Genomic DNA, 19,197 nt, shown 5'->3' on the forward strand with positions numbered 1-19,197 from the left:
TGTTAACAGTCCACCGCCTCGTTTAAGACTGGCTATTCGTTTAGATCTTCTCACCTTACCCTTTCGAACAGGAGACGAACGTTTTGACCTCCTCACTCTTGTCATGTCGGACAGACAATGAGCTTGTTAACTACATTCCACTGTCTTACATTGGATCCGTGTTCGGCAATCGTACCATATTTTTATTCACATCATCCGAGACCGGGGGACGTATCATATTTTTGTTAACATCCTCATTTCTCAATGTCTTATCAGTGATCGGTGGACCCACCATATTTTTTGTCACATCCTCGTTCTCCATTGTATCTTTACTACTTAGAATTGTGTTTGCAGAATCGCTTTGGTGATGATTGTCAGCGGATATTACACTCATAAGCGTTTGTTGATTTAAGTTTCTGTTAGCGTTGTCGTTAATTTTTAATAGAAATTTGTAGAACCTAAATAGTGTGTCATCGATATATCCCTTAGTCGCAGTAAGCAATTTTTGTATATGTAATTCCATATCATCTACGTAGGACTTTGTTGCGACGTCTGTCTTTTCGACAGGATCACCGACTCTACATAATCGCTTATGTTGATAATTAATTGCGTTGTCATCATCTTTAAAACACTTCGCTAAGAATACATTATTTAGGTCGCTATGCATTACGAACTCTTCAACCATCTTTCTCTTCAATTGACCCTTCATTAGATCGACATATCCTTTAGTCGCGAGGTCAGTCAACTCAACAGGTGCCTTGGCGTTTGTTATAACACTTTTTTGGATATCCACAACGCCATCTTTACTCGTAAAAATCCCATTTGTCACTTTGTCTACGTATGACTTTGTAGTGAGATCCGTGCTATTAATTGGTGCACCAGCATTTGCGATAACGCAACCTCTCGCGTTAATTGTCTCATTTTTACCGAAAAGGTTTTTCCGTAAATAGTCGACAGTTACGGCGTCTGTTTTTACAATTGGATCGGCGATATCGCACAATCGCCTCTTTGAAAAGGAGAGTGCGTTGTTGTCCATCGGTGAAACCGTGGGTAAGTATTTATTATTCAACTCGCTTTGCTTTACGAACATTTTCTTAACGTGACCGATTGTTGCACCATCATCATCTTCAACAGGCGGTCCAACGTTGCACAAACGTCTTTTCTTGATATCGAAATCTCCATCGGCGGTTTTGTCAAACGTTTCGACAATCCGAGTTGGTGGTGGTTGGGTGGTTGCGCTTCCAACCCGAGAACGACCGAACTTGTCGATACTCATCTTCAGACTGTTTAAAATAAAAAGTTCCCTGTACTACCCTCCTTTATGTATCCGCCTTCTTGTAGTTCTTCTACGATCGAAACTATTTCGTTATTATGACCGGTATGACCCGCACGTTTTGAAGCCAATAAAAGTCGCAGTCTATCGCACAGTTCGTTCGGATCGTCCCAGTAAACGTAATCCGGTCTAACCGTTTTCTTCGCTCTCATCAACAGACCCGATCCGGTTATTGGACTTTCGTCGTCATGACCGCTTTCCGACGAAAGATGTGTACGAGGAAACAGTCTTTTGATAATATTCTTGTACTTTAACGACCGACTGGAAATTATGCGACCGGTATTTTGACTTTTATGCGCCTCAGTAGTTTCTAATATTTTCTTATAGTTATTTAAATCTTTGGTTGTATAATCTACAGGGTCATTCAAAAAAATCAATTCATATAAACCTTTGGAACCGCTATACGTCTTGTTGTCGATAACTATTTTATTTCCTTTGAACTGGAGTGGTTTTGTTCCGATCATCCATTGATCGTCAATGTTTTTAACTCCGTAGACGTTGTCTATTTTTTTACCTTTATCTGTTACGGTAAGGTTCAAGAAATGTTTTGCACGAAAACCCATCGTTTTCGGTGTCGACGGGTCTACAGGTTTCACGAATTGTTTTTCCGACGTCGGTGTTTTAAAGAGTCTTCTCATAACCGTCGGTGTCTCTTCCACCTCCTCCTTTTCACCCACTCCCTTTACATTCTCTTCTTGTTCTTTTTTAACATCGTACTTTTGTTTAAACGATTGATTAAGTTCTCGGAGCGGTTCGACAATAGGCTTAAATTGCTTTTCCATAGCCTGTTCCGATTCCGTTATTCCTTGCGTAATAGCGCGATGTTTTCGTTTAATGGAATCTCGTATTCTATCGATTTCCATTACCAACTTCGCAGACGTCGACGACGATGACATATCGACCTCGTTCTTGTTCGACATCGTGGTTACGAATGATCGGAAACCAGTCGACACATCACCATCCTAGTTCCACCGATCTAAAGAACACTGCATGTTTTTTGGTTCTGCGTAAAAAGCGTATAATATCAATTAACGAAACATTCATTCTTGTCGGACGACGAATGGTATTGCACAATTCGCGGTAATATTGCGTTACACCCTGATCGATAGACGGTATCATGAGTTTCGTGCTTGTGTCTTTAAAGACAACAGCTCTCTTTACATTTCCAACCCACATTGGGATATCCACAACTGTTGAGTGATCGCGTTGTGGGACCTTTGTCAGGTACCGTGTGGAAAGTCGTCTGATCGGATGACGATCACCTTCCGAATGTAAATGCAACAGATAGCTATTGAACAGCCAAAATTCGTCTGGTTTCGCTCCTGCATATTCGCACCATTTTCGCAACAGATCTTCGTTTTGGACTTCAAACAGTTCGCGTCGTTCGTTGTACCTCAATCCGAACACATAGTCGCAAAGTAGGTATCGCTTCGTTTAGAAATTCACCGGAAAAGAGCGCCTGCGCTCTGTTGTTCACGATGTCGAACGGTAATCCTCCTCGTCTTACCGGTAATGTCTCCGGTACTTCGTCGGTAAATTGTACTCCGTAAGCCGTGTCCACAAAACATTTTCTACCGTAAGATAACGCTAAGCGGTACAACGTTTTGGGTGACCTGATCGGAATAGTTCGTTCCGTGATCACTATACAACATCTCACTCCTTCAAGACGACTACCGTATTCCAACATGTGCATGTAAACGTTTGTGTAGTCCATAGATGCATGACGGTCCTGAAGTTCCAATAAAGGCTTTTTGTACATGAGCGGAGAGGGTCTAAATCTTGAAATAAAGTTCCATCCGTGTCGAACTGTGGTGTTGAACATATTTTTATCGTAGATCACCAGTTCGATTGGCATCTCGTATTTGTCACATTCTTCTAAAAATGTTAACCATATACGCTTATTGAAAATCTTACCTTCGCTAGTAATCATCAACAGAACGACCAACGGATAGTCACGATTCATTCTTTTTACATGTCGCCAACATCGTCGGTCTTTATTTTCACAGTAGTTCACTTTACGACAGACGTAGTTACCGCAAAACTTCTGACGGTCGCTAAAATATTTAGAACACAAGTTGTTTTGCGGTTTTTGTCTAAAACGTATGGCGTTAGCGTACGGTGTTACGTCCTCGTAGGTGTGTATGCTTGCCATTGTTACCGGTTATCGACTGATCTCTTTTACAAAAACATCGAAGCCTACTCTATATCGTCCTCCGTCGATATCGCTCTCCTTATCCACAACTAAAAATCCGTGACGCTTTATCCATGCCACTCCGCACAGAATTTTAAACCGATCGAATTTCATATCGGTATTTACATGATCTTGATATATGTGACGTAAGTTGAGATCGTCTTGTTTGAATATAAGAAGGAGATTTGCATTGTCTCGCACAAGGTGCTTTCCAGCACTGGAATATGTCTGTGTCAAATAAAAGCTGTCGATGTTGTTGTGACGACCCATCGCAAAGTATTTGCGAATATTATTTTGCTTTTCGCAAGCTACATCGTCGAAAATCATTATCGAGTTCGGTTGCGCTTCGTCGGGCGCCATCACATGATCGTTTTCGGTAAATGAAAAATAACCGATCTCCGGAACACCGGTCATAACTTGTTCTAGAAACTTATATTTTGGTTGGTACAGCGATTTAGAAAACACGTAAATATTTCTGAATCGTAGACCGTCCGGTGAGAACAACAAGTTGAATAGGACATTTGTTTTTCCACAATTAGACGGTCCGCAGATAATACATCTGATTGTATTCGGCAGAAGAGGTCCATGACGAGTCTTTTTTCCCTCTCCAAACCCAGCTCCTGCATATTCGTCAAAGTTTTCTAGCGTAATATTACCGACCTGTTGTCGTTCCAACTTCATGTTTATGACTGATCGATTCCCCTGACCAAATCCACCTTATGTATCCAACTGTTGTGTTTTCCATCGAACCCTTGCCACTTTACAAATAGCCTATCACCTTTTCTTCGTAAGACCTTCTCGACTAAATACACATTATTTGTAACGTTAGTTTTAGTGAGCTCTTCAGTGTAAAATTTACCACTCACCACCTCACCGTGAACATCGATCAACGTGTAAGTACACGGACGCGTATTATTGTGTACCTTATGTACGATAAATATTTCGTTTGTCCAATTCGGTAAATATCCTTTGTCGAATGTCTTTTTAAATTTGCTTATACGCACTCGATCGCCAACATTGTATTTCGGTAAGGTAGGCTTTCGGTAGAGTACCGTATGTAACCGTTGTAAAACAGCGGCTTGGTTTCGCGTATTTACATCTTTCGGTTTCATTCCGATAGTACGATGACTAGTGTTGTTGTATTTTGCAATAAGTTTCGGTAGTAATTCTAACCACTTGTAGGTTCCTTGTTCGGTAAACTTTCTCCACATCATCGTTTTCAGTGTTCGATTAAACCGTTCGACTATCGACGCTTTTTTATCCGAATGTGTGGAATAGTGATTTATATTGTACGACTGTAATAGTCGTTTAACCGTCGGATTGTAGAACTCTTTACCCAAAGCGGTTTGAAAATGTCGCATCTTGTGTTTATCCAAAATAGGTTTTAGGGCTTTAGCGATCTCCGTACCGGTTTTAGTTTAACCGGTACGGCGAATGCTAGTTCAGAAAAACAATTTATCATCGTCAATATGTATCGATAAACTTTGTTTGATCTTTGTTTGATCTTGCGTACGGTCCCATTTCTACAAGGTCAGCTTGGAAAAGATCAGAAATATTCTTCAGTTCGACACGTCTTGTAGGATAGTTTCGTCGAGCCTGTCGGTGGAGCTCTTTAGCTATTGACGCTTTGGTGTTCATCGCTATAGTGATAAAATAATCGTAAGACGCACCTTATTTACATTTCATCGGATAGGAATCTCGATTGATTGACAGGAACAACGAGTATGATTGGTGGCTACAATGGTTTTATAATACGTTATGAAGCTGTTGTTCATTAACATTTCTGTAATGTGAATTTCTAAAGTTACTTTTTCAACGCTGTCTTTTTCTGGTTGACATTTAACTTCCTGACATTGTAGACAAGTTCCCGAGCCTTTATCACATCGGTGTAAAACAACATACACCGGTCTGAATGTAAACCTTTGAGACTTTAACTTTTTCGAAATGTTAATGGTTGGTATTGATCTTTTTTGTGGGATTTTGCATAAGAAACCTATAGATTCACGATATGTCTCAGTGAATGTTAGATTTCGAGATTCCACAATTAGTAATGAAGTTATTGTAATACACAGAAGTAAACTCCATTTCATGGAGCAGTACTCGTTAGCTGTTGTCACAATGGTGCTCATTGTGATACTAAATATATTTCATTTGTATGGAAGGGAATATCAAAAAGGATCTTTATTTCTTTATTATTTTTTTTACCCGCCTCACCACTCTTATATCCCGGCCTTGGCACCGGCCGTATCGATAATACTTATATATATGAAAATCAATATCCGATTTACGATATCGTAAAGCGTATTATGATTTAATATAAATTATCGATTCGGGGGGTTTAGGGTGGTCCTGAAAAGGACCGTTGTACACTTTAGAGGGTTACCCAAAAAACGGACAAGATGGCATACACCGTTTATGTTCCACATATGGATGGTCCGTTTCTTCCCACATCCACAAGCGTATAGAACAATAGTCACATCTGACTACATCCTCGATACCCTCGTACCTGAACCGATGGATAGCTAGGATCAGTGGAGAAAGTAACGGGTTTTTCATATGCGGCCATAACGGTGTATAAATCTTATTATTACCGTCTCTAGTAACCCTGTAAAATGTATGTACTCTATCATAAAATGAACGTTCCATTATGGTTGAGTACTAGCGCAAGAATGAAGAAAGTCTCGAATAAAGTTTCTTTATCTGTTACAAAAATAATATTCTGCAACTTCCGCTGATAAGTTGTATAAGGAAAGGCGGTCGATTTTTTAGACGTATAAAATTAAAATTTAATTTATTATTAAACGAACAATTTTGAGATGTATAAAATTCAGTTTATTATTATGTGCAGAATAACTAAAGGAATAAATTATTATAGTGTGTAGTATATATAACGTTTTGATAACCAGTTGCAAATAACAGAAATAATTTATTACTATATGCGGGTGTATGTTGTTATTATTCTCAACTGAATATAAAACAACTGTCTGTAATATATCCTTATACAATACAAAGAAATAAAACGAATACAGTAAATTGTCTGTAATATATATACTTTTAGCTCTACGTATTTTTTAAATAATTTATTACATATACTAACACAATGAAAACGCATTTAATGCAATTTTAACAGATGTTAGTAATATATACTTCTTGCATGTTATTTTAAATAATTTATTATACTTCATAGAATAGTACAAAAACGTGTGTTAAATAAATAATTTATTACATATACTAACACAAAGAAAACGCATTTAATGCAATTTTAACAGATGTTAGTAATATATACTTCTTGCTTGTTATTTTAAATAATTTATTATACTTCATAGAATAGTACATAAACGTGCGTTAAATAAAATGCAATTATTAATACAAAACTAAGTTGTACTTTTATCTCCCCTTTTTTTTATTTTCTATTGCGGATGCAATTATTAAAAGAAATAATATTTTAACTGGTAGATAGTATTAAAAAAAGAACCACATGTTGCAATTACAGTATAACATACGACTTTTATCTCCCCTTTGTTATTTTCTATTGAGGATGCAATTATTAAAAGAAATAATATTTTAACTGTTAGATATTATTAACAAAAACCACATGTTGCAATTACGTTATAACATAAGATATTTTTTATTAAAAATGCGGATATATGTAGTGCGTATATCTCCCCATTCTTTTCCTTCATGAGAACCGCATACAATTAAAACAACTGCATAGTCATATCTCTGTCTCTTTCTACTTGCAGCTAACAAAGAAGTACTACTTATCGCTCTTGAAAACCGCATTCCAATTAAACCAACTGTACAGTAATATTTCTCTCTCTTTTTAGTTGCTTTTAACAAAGAAATATTATTTATCTCTCTTTGATACATTAAAAATTATATTTATTAACAGTATTATGTTTCTCTCTCTTTGATGCATTTTAAAAATATACTTATTAGTTGTATGAAATAGTAAAAGATAGACAATTTATTTACTGTCTCTTTTTTCTTTTGCGAATAAACTTGACTTCCTTTTTTTACTTAATTAAAATTATATATAACTAATGTACTATGTGTGTGTATAATATTTTATTACACACATACACAAAATATTTTCTATCTTCTTCTAGCCATTTCTTTATATATTAGCTGTGCGCAACATTGTTTTACATTAGTCTTGCGTTACAGTCTGTAGTTGTTAGTTGCATTATATTACTTTATTTTATTATTTTACTAATTTTTATATTTTTAATAACTTTTTTAAACTACAATCATTTTTATTTTCATAAACTATTATTTTATTATTTTACTAATTTTTATTTTTTTAATTACTTTTTTTAAAATTCAATATGTCTGGTGGTGATGACCAAGATGCAAGGGAAATCCTCGATGGGATCGCGGATCTCCGAAGGTGTGGCGCACGGTTCCAACGGAACCGCGATCATCGCGTCGAGGCGTTCTACAGTATCGTGGATTTGGTCAACTGTCTGCACCGTCTGAAAAGGCGGTGCGTAGGCTACATACGGGCCAATGAGGGCTTGGTGGAGGCCCAACAACAAGCAGAGGCAGTAGCCACGTCACCACCAGCGCTTCCAGCGCCTCTACCACCTCCGACGGCTACGCCTCCACCACCAGCACCACAACCGCAGGTTGCAGCAACACCACCTCCTCCACCATCACCAGTCGTCGCAGCGGAGGCGCCTACGTTGCCGATTGAATACACACCGGCGTCTCCGCCACCATCAAGTCATAGAGAAGATGTGACGTCGCGGTTGAGGGCGTTGTTGACGGCACGTGGTAGAGGTGTTGCGCCACCACGGGAGTACCACGACCGTCAACGGTTGGTCGCTCGCCGACTCTCCCTTCACAGGGATAGTGATCGTGTAGGTGAGGAGGCCACCTGCCCTATTTGTTTATCAAATAGGGTGGATGTTTCATTGACTCCTTGCGGTCATCATTTCTGTGAGGAGTGTGCAATAAGAGTGCTTTCCGACTATGGTCGGTGTGCACTCTGTCGGGGAGTGATAATATCATACCGCCCGATGAATACCAGGTATGTAAATATATACTTTATTTTTTTATATTAATGTTTTGTATTTTTTTGTAGCTATCAATTACAAAGTACGATTACATGGGTGACAAAGTGTTATGTTACGTTGTGGGTGGGGGTTATTCAGTTACATATATATAGTACACACAAAAGTAAGACATTATTCACTTGTTACTACATCGTCATGCCAGCTCCGTCGTTAGCATATCTTTCATGGGTGGCGATTATAACAAATTATTTAAAATCGCCACCTAGGACAACGTGGGAGGAAGATGAAATGAAAGATATGCTTAGACATATATTTCGAACATCTTTTGTGAATGACGATGCGGGACCAGAGTTGTGGGCGACGGAGCAGGTGTGGTATGACCACGGGTTCTGGGGCTTGTATTCAACGCTAGAATCCATATCGTACATAATCCGGTCTTTTTTGAATGTCAGAAGAGCAGGTGATACGTTGGTACTGTTGACCAAATCGCCTCCAGACGGTCTTCGTATACGTGTACCGTATTACAAAGTACGTCCACCATGGGAGCTTTTTGGTCGTCAAGATCAAATACGTTTTAGTACTGGACGGTGGGAACTATCCGGTACTACTAAACGCCGTCGTATGCACTCATCGACATTCATAAAAAATCGGTGGAAGAGACCGAAACGAATGGGGTCTAGTGAGTAAGTAGATTATTTTTTTTTGTATTTATAATTTATTGTTTTGTATTATTTTTAATTCATGTTTTATATATGGTATTAGTTTGTAGCTAGTGATTAGAAGTTAGGAGGTGTGGGCTGACAAAGTGATATGGTGGGGGGTATTCAGTCACGTATTGCATATATATAGTACACCCAAAAGGAGGTACATCATTCACTTGTTATCACATAACCATGTCGGCTCCGTCGTTAGCGTACCGTTCATGGGTGGCGATCATAACTAATTATTTACGATCGCCACCCGAGAAGAAGCGGGATGAGGACGAGATGAAGGATATGCTACGGCATATCTTTCGATCGTCCTTCATAAGGGACGATGCAGGGCCGGTGATGTTTAAGTTGGAGGAGGTAAACGTTATCGTAAACGTTATCCGTCACTATATGGTACATCAGACTATCAGTATCAGTCATTAGAAGCTTTATGTTATCACCGTACTTTTCCACCATGTAACCATAGTGGAATTCGTATATGATCGCTTTACTAATGTCCAATACGGTAAATCCGATGTATATTGGACGATTGAGGAATATTTCCGTTTTCTTCAAACTTATCCCCACAACATCTTTGTTATAGATGTACCAAGCTTTAACTCTCGGTATTGAAATTCTTTTAATTCTTTAATTCTCGGTATTGAATACTTTTCGGTATTGAAATCGATGTACGGTTTCAACCAAGGCGATTGGGAGAATTCCAGAACTCTATGAATGTGTTTCACGATTAAACCGAGGCGGGTGTATAGTTTTAGATTTCTGTAGTGTAAGACATAATGTTCTTTGTCTAACAATGTTGTCATTAGTTTTTTTACGGGACATCTTTGTACATCATTCAAATAAGGTGACAACATTTCGTCAACTGGTACTAGTTGTTCGGGCGCAAGGGGGTAATCCTTATGACGATCGTGTAGGTGTTGTGGATACTCGAGATCCACTTCCAATATATAGCCCTTTTCTCCACGATCGTCAACATTGTTGATGTTGAGAATGTTAATCTCTTCACTACTCAACCACCTAAAATTTGCATATGGTAGGGGTTCAACCATGGCTGTACCGTAAAGGTTGTTGCAATCATAGTATTGAACCCAGGAGGTGGGTTCGGATGGGTCATATTGATCTGGAATGTTTGGATTGTTCGCCTTGGCGTACCTGTTTGAAATCATTGCTACACCACCTCGTGTACCTTTTTCAACAAACAGATGCATATCTATGTCGGTCAACAGTTCCAATTTTTGTCGGGTAAATTTTAACATGGCGTTCCACGTAAAATGGGGGGTGGAGTAAAAGTGGCACGGGTCCAAACCGTAATATTGCATAGACGTATTCCGAAAGTTTTCAAACACATCTGCCAACAATAGTACGTCGCTAAGAAGGTACAGATCGTGGTAGTCGCCTAATGTATTGCAGTCAAACGTTTCCCACACGTTTTGGGCATGGGTGTAATCATCGTCTGTTATGTTCTCTCTTCTTAGCGTGCTGTAGAACGCCGTCTGCGGTGGAAGTTGGGTTTCGAAAAACTTGTTTACATGTGTCATGTATTCGTATGGGTAGACACCTTTTCGGATTAAGAAATCCCTTTTTTCTGGTAGCGGGAAGCGGGCGGTGAGTGTTTTAAAGACAACGTCTTTGTTCTGACAATCTTTTACTAAATTTTCTACAAGTTTTTCGAGGGATGACGGAAGGAATTGTAAAGAGTCCAAGAATCTCAATGGTCCGATGGACAGTGACTGTAATCGCTCGGACGTGTTGGCGATACAGTTTATTTTGTGTTGGTGTTTGTATTTTCCCAAAGCTTGAACTATATGGTGACTATCGTATCCGCGGAGGTTATGAAAAAATACTGGAATATGCTGGGTGCGCTTACAATTTAAATTGCACTCGTTATGACATGCACCGAGAAACCGTCCTGTGGTATGTGAGTGATGACGTACACGATCGTCGTTCAACTCACAATGACAAAGAAAACACTCGGTAGCCCTTTGAAATGTTTCAGTGTCTTCGGGAGTCATCACCATCGGTTTTTCGGTAATCATAATTTTGTGCAATCTATCGGCGTGATCGAGCATTTCGTCCAGCATCTTTTCAACGATATTTTCACCATCTGTTCTCGCTCGGTACACTACAGGACCTTCACAAATCTGTCCTCCCTCGTCAACGATTACATAGGCGTAACCGGACGGAAGATGATGGGCTACCTTATCGGTAAAACTAGTGTTTGGTTTAGGGGTGGCAGTGTCCATCGGATGTACAAATGATTCAAAGTCTGCATACACCGTATACGGAACGCGTAGCGTGGACGAGTAGTCCCTAAACTTCATTATGCATTCCTTTTGGTTGTACGGTTTGGGAAGTCTTACTCGTTGTGCACCGTGTCGCTTACCCTCGATCAGATGTTTCTGTAGATTTTGTAAAGCGACATGTGGGTCTGATGAGCTGAAACGGTGCAAACAGTACGGACAGTATCTACTAGCACAGTGGGCCTTTGTTAGATCCGTCAGGAGACGAGAAAGTCCGTTTTTACCTGGTTTGGTATTAATCAGACAGTAATGAAATTTTTCTCTAGTCTCTCCTGTAAGCAGCAATAGGTGTATGCAATTTTCACGATCGTGATTTTCGGTAACGCGTACCGGATAGACACGATCGTTTTCCTCCTCATACCCGTAGACATTAACACTTATTGTGGGATTTAACATCTCAAAGCGATTAATATCTCTTACTTTTACAGGGTATAATATCCCAAGCATGTTTATATCATGCTCGTACCTAGCATACCACGTCTGACGGTAGTTACGACCAGGTTGGTCATGGAGGTATGCTAAAACTGACCAGAGAAAACATTTCTGGTCATGTGGATTCTTTACGTTAATTACTGCCTCTCTTTTTAAAATTTTCTTTGGAGTACGTATATAGGAGGAAGAAGCACCGTATAGCGGACGGTAACGAATAACATTTAGGTCTATATAAATTATTTTATGCATTACCCATCCGCTACCGTTGTTGATGAAGTTCACCATCGTCTCGACGATTTTTTCGACGGACTCCACCCACTGTTCATCGACAACGTTGGTGTTCTCCTCCATATTTATAATTGTTTTCGTCCGTCCGTGCAAATAAACGTTGGTATATGACGTCTCTACTCCGCCTTCGAGAGTCGTCTGCTTTTTTAGTTCGGCATTTAGCGCAACATACCTATACAAAAAAAATACAGATGTATTAGTATCTTTACAGACGTGAAGAAAATATGTATTGTTAATGTAACAAAGAGTAATTGATGAATGTAAGTAGTTACACACTTACCATTTTACGTTGCCGTCGAAGCGTCTACCTTCTTCCTTCAAACGGTTTAGGATATGAGTCTTGTATTGTTGAAGTGTTGACTGAAGGTACATCTCATCGAGCTCGGTTAGGTCCCAACGAAGGCGGATGACATTATCATTAATTGCACGAACCGCGGCTGGATTAACTTGCATTTTTGATGATACCTAATAGACAAAAAAAATTATAATAACATATGTTTTTCTTTTAGACAAACTTAATAGTAATTATTTTTTTTGTTTGTTTGTGTGTTTCAGTGATGATGACGAGTGGTGATGTGGTCATATGTATAGATTATTTATTATTATTTTATTCATTTTATTTATGCATTCTTTTGTAATTTATTCATTTTATTATTTATTATTTTTTAATATTTTTTTAATTATATATATTTTAATTGTTTTATTTATATTTTATTGATTTAATCGTTTTATTTTATTTGTATATTCTTTTATATTTTATTCATTTTGTTTATAATTTATTAATTTTTTTATTTATTATTGTTTTAATCTTTTTTTAATCGTTTTATTTTATATTTTATTCATTTTTTTATTCATTTTTATTTATTATTGTTTTAATCGTTTTATTCATTTTTTTATTTATAATATTAAATATTTACTTTTTAATAGTTTTAGTCGTTTTATTCATTTTTTTATAATTTATTAATTTTTTTATTTATAATATTAAATATTTACTTTATTTTAGTTTGTTTAACATTTTTTTTATTTCGTATCATAATGTCATATTTAAAGTAAATTAAACAAGAGTTATTACGTGGTTAGACTTACCTAAATGCAAATAACACTGTAAAATATAGTTCTTTTACAACTGATGTTCACTCTTCTAAATATCGCTCTTGCAAATAGTATTTTTTTTACAATTGAAGTTCGCTCTTCAAAATACCACTTTCACAAGCAAATAATACTTTTTTACACACGATGTTGACTATTCAACAGTTAGTGAAAAAATGACTAAATGTTGCGAATGCTTTATATATACACACAAAAAGGAAACTGATTAAAAAAGATGTAACCGTTTTTTTAATTATCCATTTTAATCCGACTCGGTCGGTTGTTCACCAGTGTGAACTGGTTTGATGCAGTTGTATACATCACAGGTCGAGGATGTGGGTACTGGGTTTCAGACATTGTGATTGGTGGACAGCGCGGCAGGTGAACAGAAAAAAAAATATTCCACCTAAACTAAAATCATTTCGTCATTTATTCAGTTGAGCGTTGGATCGTGCACGGTTAAGATGTCTGTCTCCAGTGGACGCACGCACGCGCAGTCATCGCACTATGACAATATGGTGAGTACCTTAAAACACGTTTTATTTTACAAACACACACACACACTTACCGTATTACGCGCCAGGAGTGACGTCACAAGATGGCGGTTGAACCACCGCCCGCCGCTGTTGTCGCCGACTTATATACAACTTATTTCGCTGTATTTTATTTTATTATTTACCATTATACCTTAATATAACAGTGCATATAAATATTGTACTGCAGTATGAAGCATTTTAACACATTATTTTTGGATCAACTGTGAATTTGCTATGATTTTGGATTATCTGTGATCCTCTTCTCGGTTATTATCGCAGATAATCAGGAGTTGGCAGTATGTAGATTACTGAACCAGTAAATTAAGAATACAAATTTATTATTCACCCCTCATAAAAAAAACCCATTAGAAGTAAAGCTATGGAAATTTGTTAATTCTTTTTCAAATAAATATTGCATCTTCAGGTGTATCACAAACTAAAGCATTATTTGTAGCAAAAAGAACAACCCGTTTAATTTCCTGTGGACTATAGTTCAACACATCGTATAACAACTTAACATTTTTTGGTTCTTTGATATTCCTGGAAAAAAAAATCATTAAGTAATAATCACTCCTATCTTTGTTATACATATCAAATTAATAATCTTTCACAAATAAAATACATTAAAATTGCATTACATTAAACTCAAATTTGTACAATAGTACATATAAAGAAATAAATAGTTTTACGAATAGTGTAGTTTAGTATACTGTATTTTATTTTATTATTTACCATTATACCTTACTATAACAGTGCATATAAATATTGTACTGAAGTATGAAGCATTTTAACACATTATTTTATTAATATTATTTTTGGATCAACTGTGAATTTGCTATGATTTTGGATTATCTGTGATCCTCTTCTCGGTTATTATCGCAGATAATCAGGAGTTGGCAGTATGTAGATTACTGAACCAGTAAATTAAGAATACAAATTTATTATTCACCCGTCATAAATAATTTGTTAATTCTTTTTCAAATAAATATATATTTAAGTCTAATATTATTATTATTTGTTTAATAATAATTTAAATATCTTTTAAAGTAATATATATCACCCAATACTAAAACTGGCATTTGCTGCAAAAGTATGTTAATTAAACTTACTCTATTGACAATAAAGAAGTGCAACAAATAAAAGTTTAAATCTAAGTTCACTTATACCTCAATATTTTTGAAGAACTTTTAATTTAATTTGAAATTTAACTTAATACATCTAACACGGAACAATTACATCACAAACACTAGTACAGTTAACAAAAAATAATTATTAACACTATGATCAAAACAATACAAAAAATAAAATAATTCTGAACAAGAAGCACTAAAAATATTCAAAATACGCTACATCTACCAGTTATTATCTCCAAAATATAAAATGTTAAATTAACTTACATCATATCGATTCTGTCCATCAATTTCATAAGCAACTTTCATTGCATCTTCAGGTGTATCACAAACTAAAGCATTATTTGTAGCAAAAAGAACAACCCGTTTAATTTCCTGTGGACTATAGTTCAACACATCGTATAACAACTTAACATTTTTTGGTTCTTTGATATTCCTGGAAAAAAAAATCATTAAGTAATAATCACTCCTATCTTTGTTATACATATCAAATTAATAATCTTTCACAAATAAAATACATTAAAATTGCATTACATTAAACTCAAATTTGTACAATAGTACATATAAAGAAATAAATTTAATATTTTTTTTTTAATGGAAAATATAGCTTATAAAAAGGTGGCAAAGTAACGCATGGCTTTCCCAGCTAAGCCAGTCAAGTATAACTTTTATGAAAATAAAAAAATTGCTTCTCATTTTGAATCCAGAATGTAATAACAATGTCAAACCTACTTTAATTTTAATAGTCCTAAGTGATGGAAAAAATACAAAAAACGTTTTTAATAATAAAAATTAAAAGAGCCAAAAAACAGAATGTATATTTTTAGAGGGTGGGGAATAAATTTTTAGAAATATTTTTCTAAAAATGTTCATATCCTAGTTAAACTTAATAAATTTGCTTAAGTAAAGCTTTCTCTAAATCAAACAACCCCCTCAATAAAGGCTAAAATAAGAAAAACAATTTTCAAAAAACTTTTCTGCATTTAGGTCCAGGTCTATAATTTTTTGATAGGTCTATAAATGAAGTATAAACTTTCAAACTTTTTTTTAAATATTTAAACTGAAGGGAGATAGAGCAAAAGCACTAAAAATATATATTCTAATTTTAAGAGACTGGGGTTAATTTAAATTTTGATTACTTACATATGTATTGTAGATAACAAATTTGCTTGAATAGTTTTTCAAAAATGTCTCTGAAGAAAATCGAAATTGGTTTTTTGCAATATCTACCCTCCATCCCCTTAACAAATTTTGTTTAAAAATTTATAAAAATGAATGCCCCATACATACAAATATTTGAGACAAATTTGAAGAAAATCAGTTTAGTCACTTCTGAAATATAAGGCCAAAAGCAGTTTAACACACTTAAAAACATATGTTTTTTTTATTAGATAATTAGTTGGACCATAATACCTAAAGATTTGCAAATATCCAATACCCTATTTTTGACATGATCACCATACTTTAATGTAGCTATTCCAGCTGTATTTGCTGGCAAAGTAAAAACAAATTCAATAATTTTTTTAAAATAGCAAATATAATTTTTTTTTTTAATTTGTCTAGTACTTTTAAAAAAGTTTTAATAGCTGAACTGCAACATTTGCTCACATAGATGAATGGACTAGCCTTTGATAAGATCACAATTATTAAACAGAACATGATTAAATAATATCTTTATAATAACAGAAAATATTTCATAAATACTTAAGATTAAAAAAGAGATGCCAACAAAGTAGTTGTAAAACTTTACTGGCTATATTTATCCACACCATGCAAGGAACTACACCTCTCCTTCTATAATAGCATAGATGCCAGATAATCAGTGTACTACATTACATCATTATATTTTCACCAGTTCCAAATATGTTGAGCAAAATGATGTTAACATACAATACATTTTTTGCATTTTTGGACTCTGGGACCTCAAAACATCAAAAAATGCAAAAATCCAGGCATCCAAAATTATCTATACAATTGTCAGGATTATAGGTTTTTAAAAAAAATCACTCATTTACTGTTGGTAGCACACTTTTTCTTATTCCCATGGTGGGATAGCGTAATGAATGGCAAACTTCAGAAATTGCAATTTCAAAATGTAATAATTTCTAATAAAAACAGAAAGAAAGTTCAATTTATAGAAACAACCTGGATTCAGTTGATACAGTTAATAAAATTGCTTACTTCATGGTTTTAACTTTGTTAATTAAAAATAAGGAAAACATTGCAGCAGAAGAAATGACAAACTTGAGAAAAATGAACATTAGATATACTAAATCAAAACCAACAGGTGTTTTTCTTTTTAAATTGTAGTAACTCAATATTCTTTAGAATACAAAAATTCTTTAGCAGAAAAAGTTCATTATCTGTACAACTTGGAATCGACAACTGTCTAACAATACAATAGAAAAAAAAGCAGAAATGTTTTGCTAAAATTCAAAATATGATAAAATCTAATAATCTATGATTGATAATCTATTAAATAAATTACATACCTTAATCTTTCTTTAAGTGGTTTTGTCTGTATATAATCTATGGGCAGGAATGTCTCTGGATCAAGCATATGTTCCTTCAAATACTGAATACATAACCGTGCAGTACGTTCAGTATCAACTACAATAGCTTCCATATATTTACCCAATACTTTTGTGATAGCAACATTAAATCTTTTATGTATTGGCTGACACATATTTATCATTCTATCATAAACACCAGGAAAATTACGTTTAAAATTTTCAACAATTTCCTGTTTCTTTTTACGTCGAGCATCCTCATGTTTGTCAACTTTAGCATCACCCAGCTGCTCCATAACACTTTCTAGTTCTTGTTGCAATTCTTGAACACGTTCTTTAGATGTTCCAACATCTGATTGTAACTCTGCTCTCAATCTTTTTTGTTCTTCCAAAGCCTGTTCACTCGTTCTGAAAGAAGACAAACCCAATGCTGTTAGCTTAATTTAACGGCAAGCCTAGATTGAAAATCAACGATTCCTCAACAAGAATTATGAGATAGTGATGGCTTTGTAAAAGAAAATTTGACAAAACATGAAAGCTTAAAAACAAAACCATCAATGAAAAGAGACACAAGAAACTTTCATCTAATTTTTGTTTCATTTTATGATACCTCACAAAAGTCAGACTAAAATTATAAGTTACTGCATGAATTATTAAAAAAAAAAATACCATTGTTACCAAAAATCACAATGAAATCCATACATTTAACAGGTTGCATGCGTGACCAATACACTGAATGGAAAAATGTTTGTCAATATTTATTATTACTTTCACTAACATTATATAACTACTATTGTTATATAAAATTAATTATACATCTATAAATCCATTTTTTCGCAAAAAAGTATTATATACATTTACTATAAGGCTATTTAATCTACAAAATGGAAAAACATTTCAGCATGAAGGATACTTATACAAAATTGTATAGCAGTAATGTGAAAAAATTTTTAACAATAAAATACAGTATTACAGATATGACAAAATTTCAAGCAAAAATATATATAATTACTTTTGGATTTGAAACAACACTGTCAGTATTCTCTGATCTCTGGATTTTAATTAATGCTACTGCATCAGAAAAAAATTAGCCTAAACCCATTCTAAACTGTGAACAGGTTCTATTCAGTTTTGAAACAGTATACCAATAGAAAAACTTTAAAATTTTGTTTAAACATGATCTAGCTAAAAAAAATAACATTTTGGCTATACAATTTAATCATTAAAGATTACCTGATATGTTCAATTAGTTTATCAACTCTCTTTTGCGCTTCTTCTTTTTCATGACATTTCTGTTTAATTTTATTTTCAAGATCGGAACGTATACGGGCTTCATTATCCAATTTATCCTGCTCAGCTTTCTGTTCTCGATTGATGGAATCTAATTCTTGAAGATATCTAGCCGATTGCTTCTGTGCTTCAATCTTCAATCTATTATATTCGGTTACCTATTTTTTTTTTTTTGTTTTTTATCAGAAAAATAAAATAAATAGAAACATAAACATAAATATAAAATTCAATAAAATAAATACAGATTACAATATAAATTCTATTATTGCTACTAGTGGATCTGAAGGAAGGTCATGGCCCCCTTGGAGGTTAGCATAATGTATTTTTTCTTTAAAAAAAAAATAAATATCTTTAACATTAAAAAAAAAATAAAATAAACATATGAGAAGGT

The 19,197-nt window shown here is 34.9% G+C and overlaps 1 protein-coding gene across 2 annotated transcripts in view; it reads right to left on the reverse strand.

The window, feature by feature from the left end:
- Positions 1 to 19,197, reverse strand: part of LOC142329749 (structural maintenance of chromosomes protein 1A-like) — an 86,485-nt gene that overhangs the window by 43,803 nt on the left and 23,485 nt on the right. The window contains exons 8-12 of one of the 2 annotated variants that reach the window (XM_075374503.1): positions 18,750 to 18,964; positions 17,499 to 17,924; positions 15,274 to 15,442; positions 12,532 to 12,716; positions 12,216 to 12,423 (exon numbers count right to left, since the gene is read on the reverse strand). In XM_075374503.1, the coding sequence (XP_075230618.1) occupies positions 12,216 to 12,423; positions 12,532 to 12,716; positions 15,274 to 15,442; positions 17,499 to 17,924; positions 18,750 to 18,964 (1,203 nt within the window). Of the gene's footprint in view, positions 1 to 9,766; positions 12,424 to 12,531; positions 12,717 to 15,273; positions 15,443 to 17,498; positions 17,925 to 18,749; positions 18,965 to 19,197 lie in introns of those variants that run through there. The other variant, XM_075374502.1, reaches the window with a different exon arrangement.

Source organism: Lycorma delicatula, chromosome 9 (assembly GCF_047948215.1).
Source record: "Lycorma delicatula isolate Av1 chromosome 9, ASM4794821v1, whole genome shotgun sequence".
NCBI classification, from domain to species: Eukaryota; Metazoa; Arthropoda; class Insecta; order Hemiptera; family Fulgoridae; genus Lycorma; species Lycorma delicatula.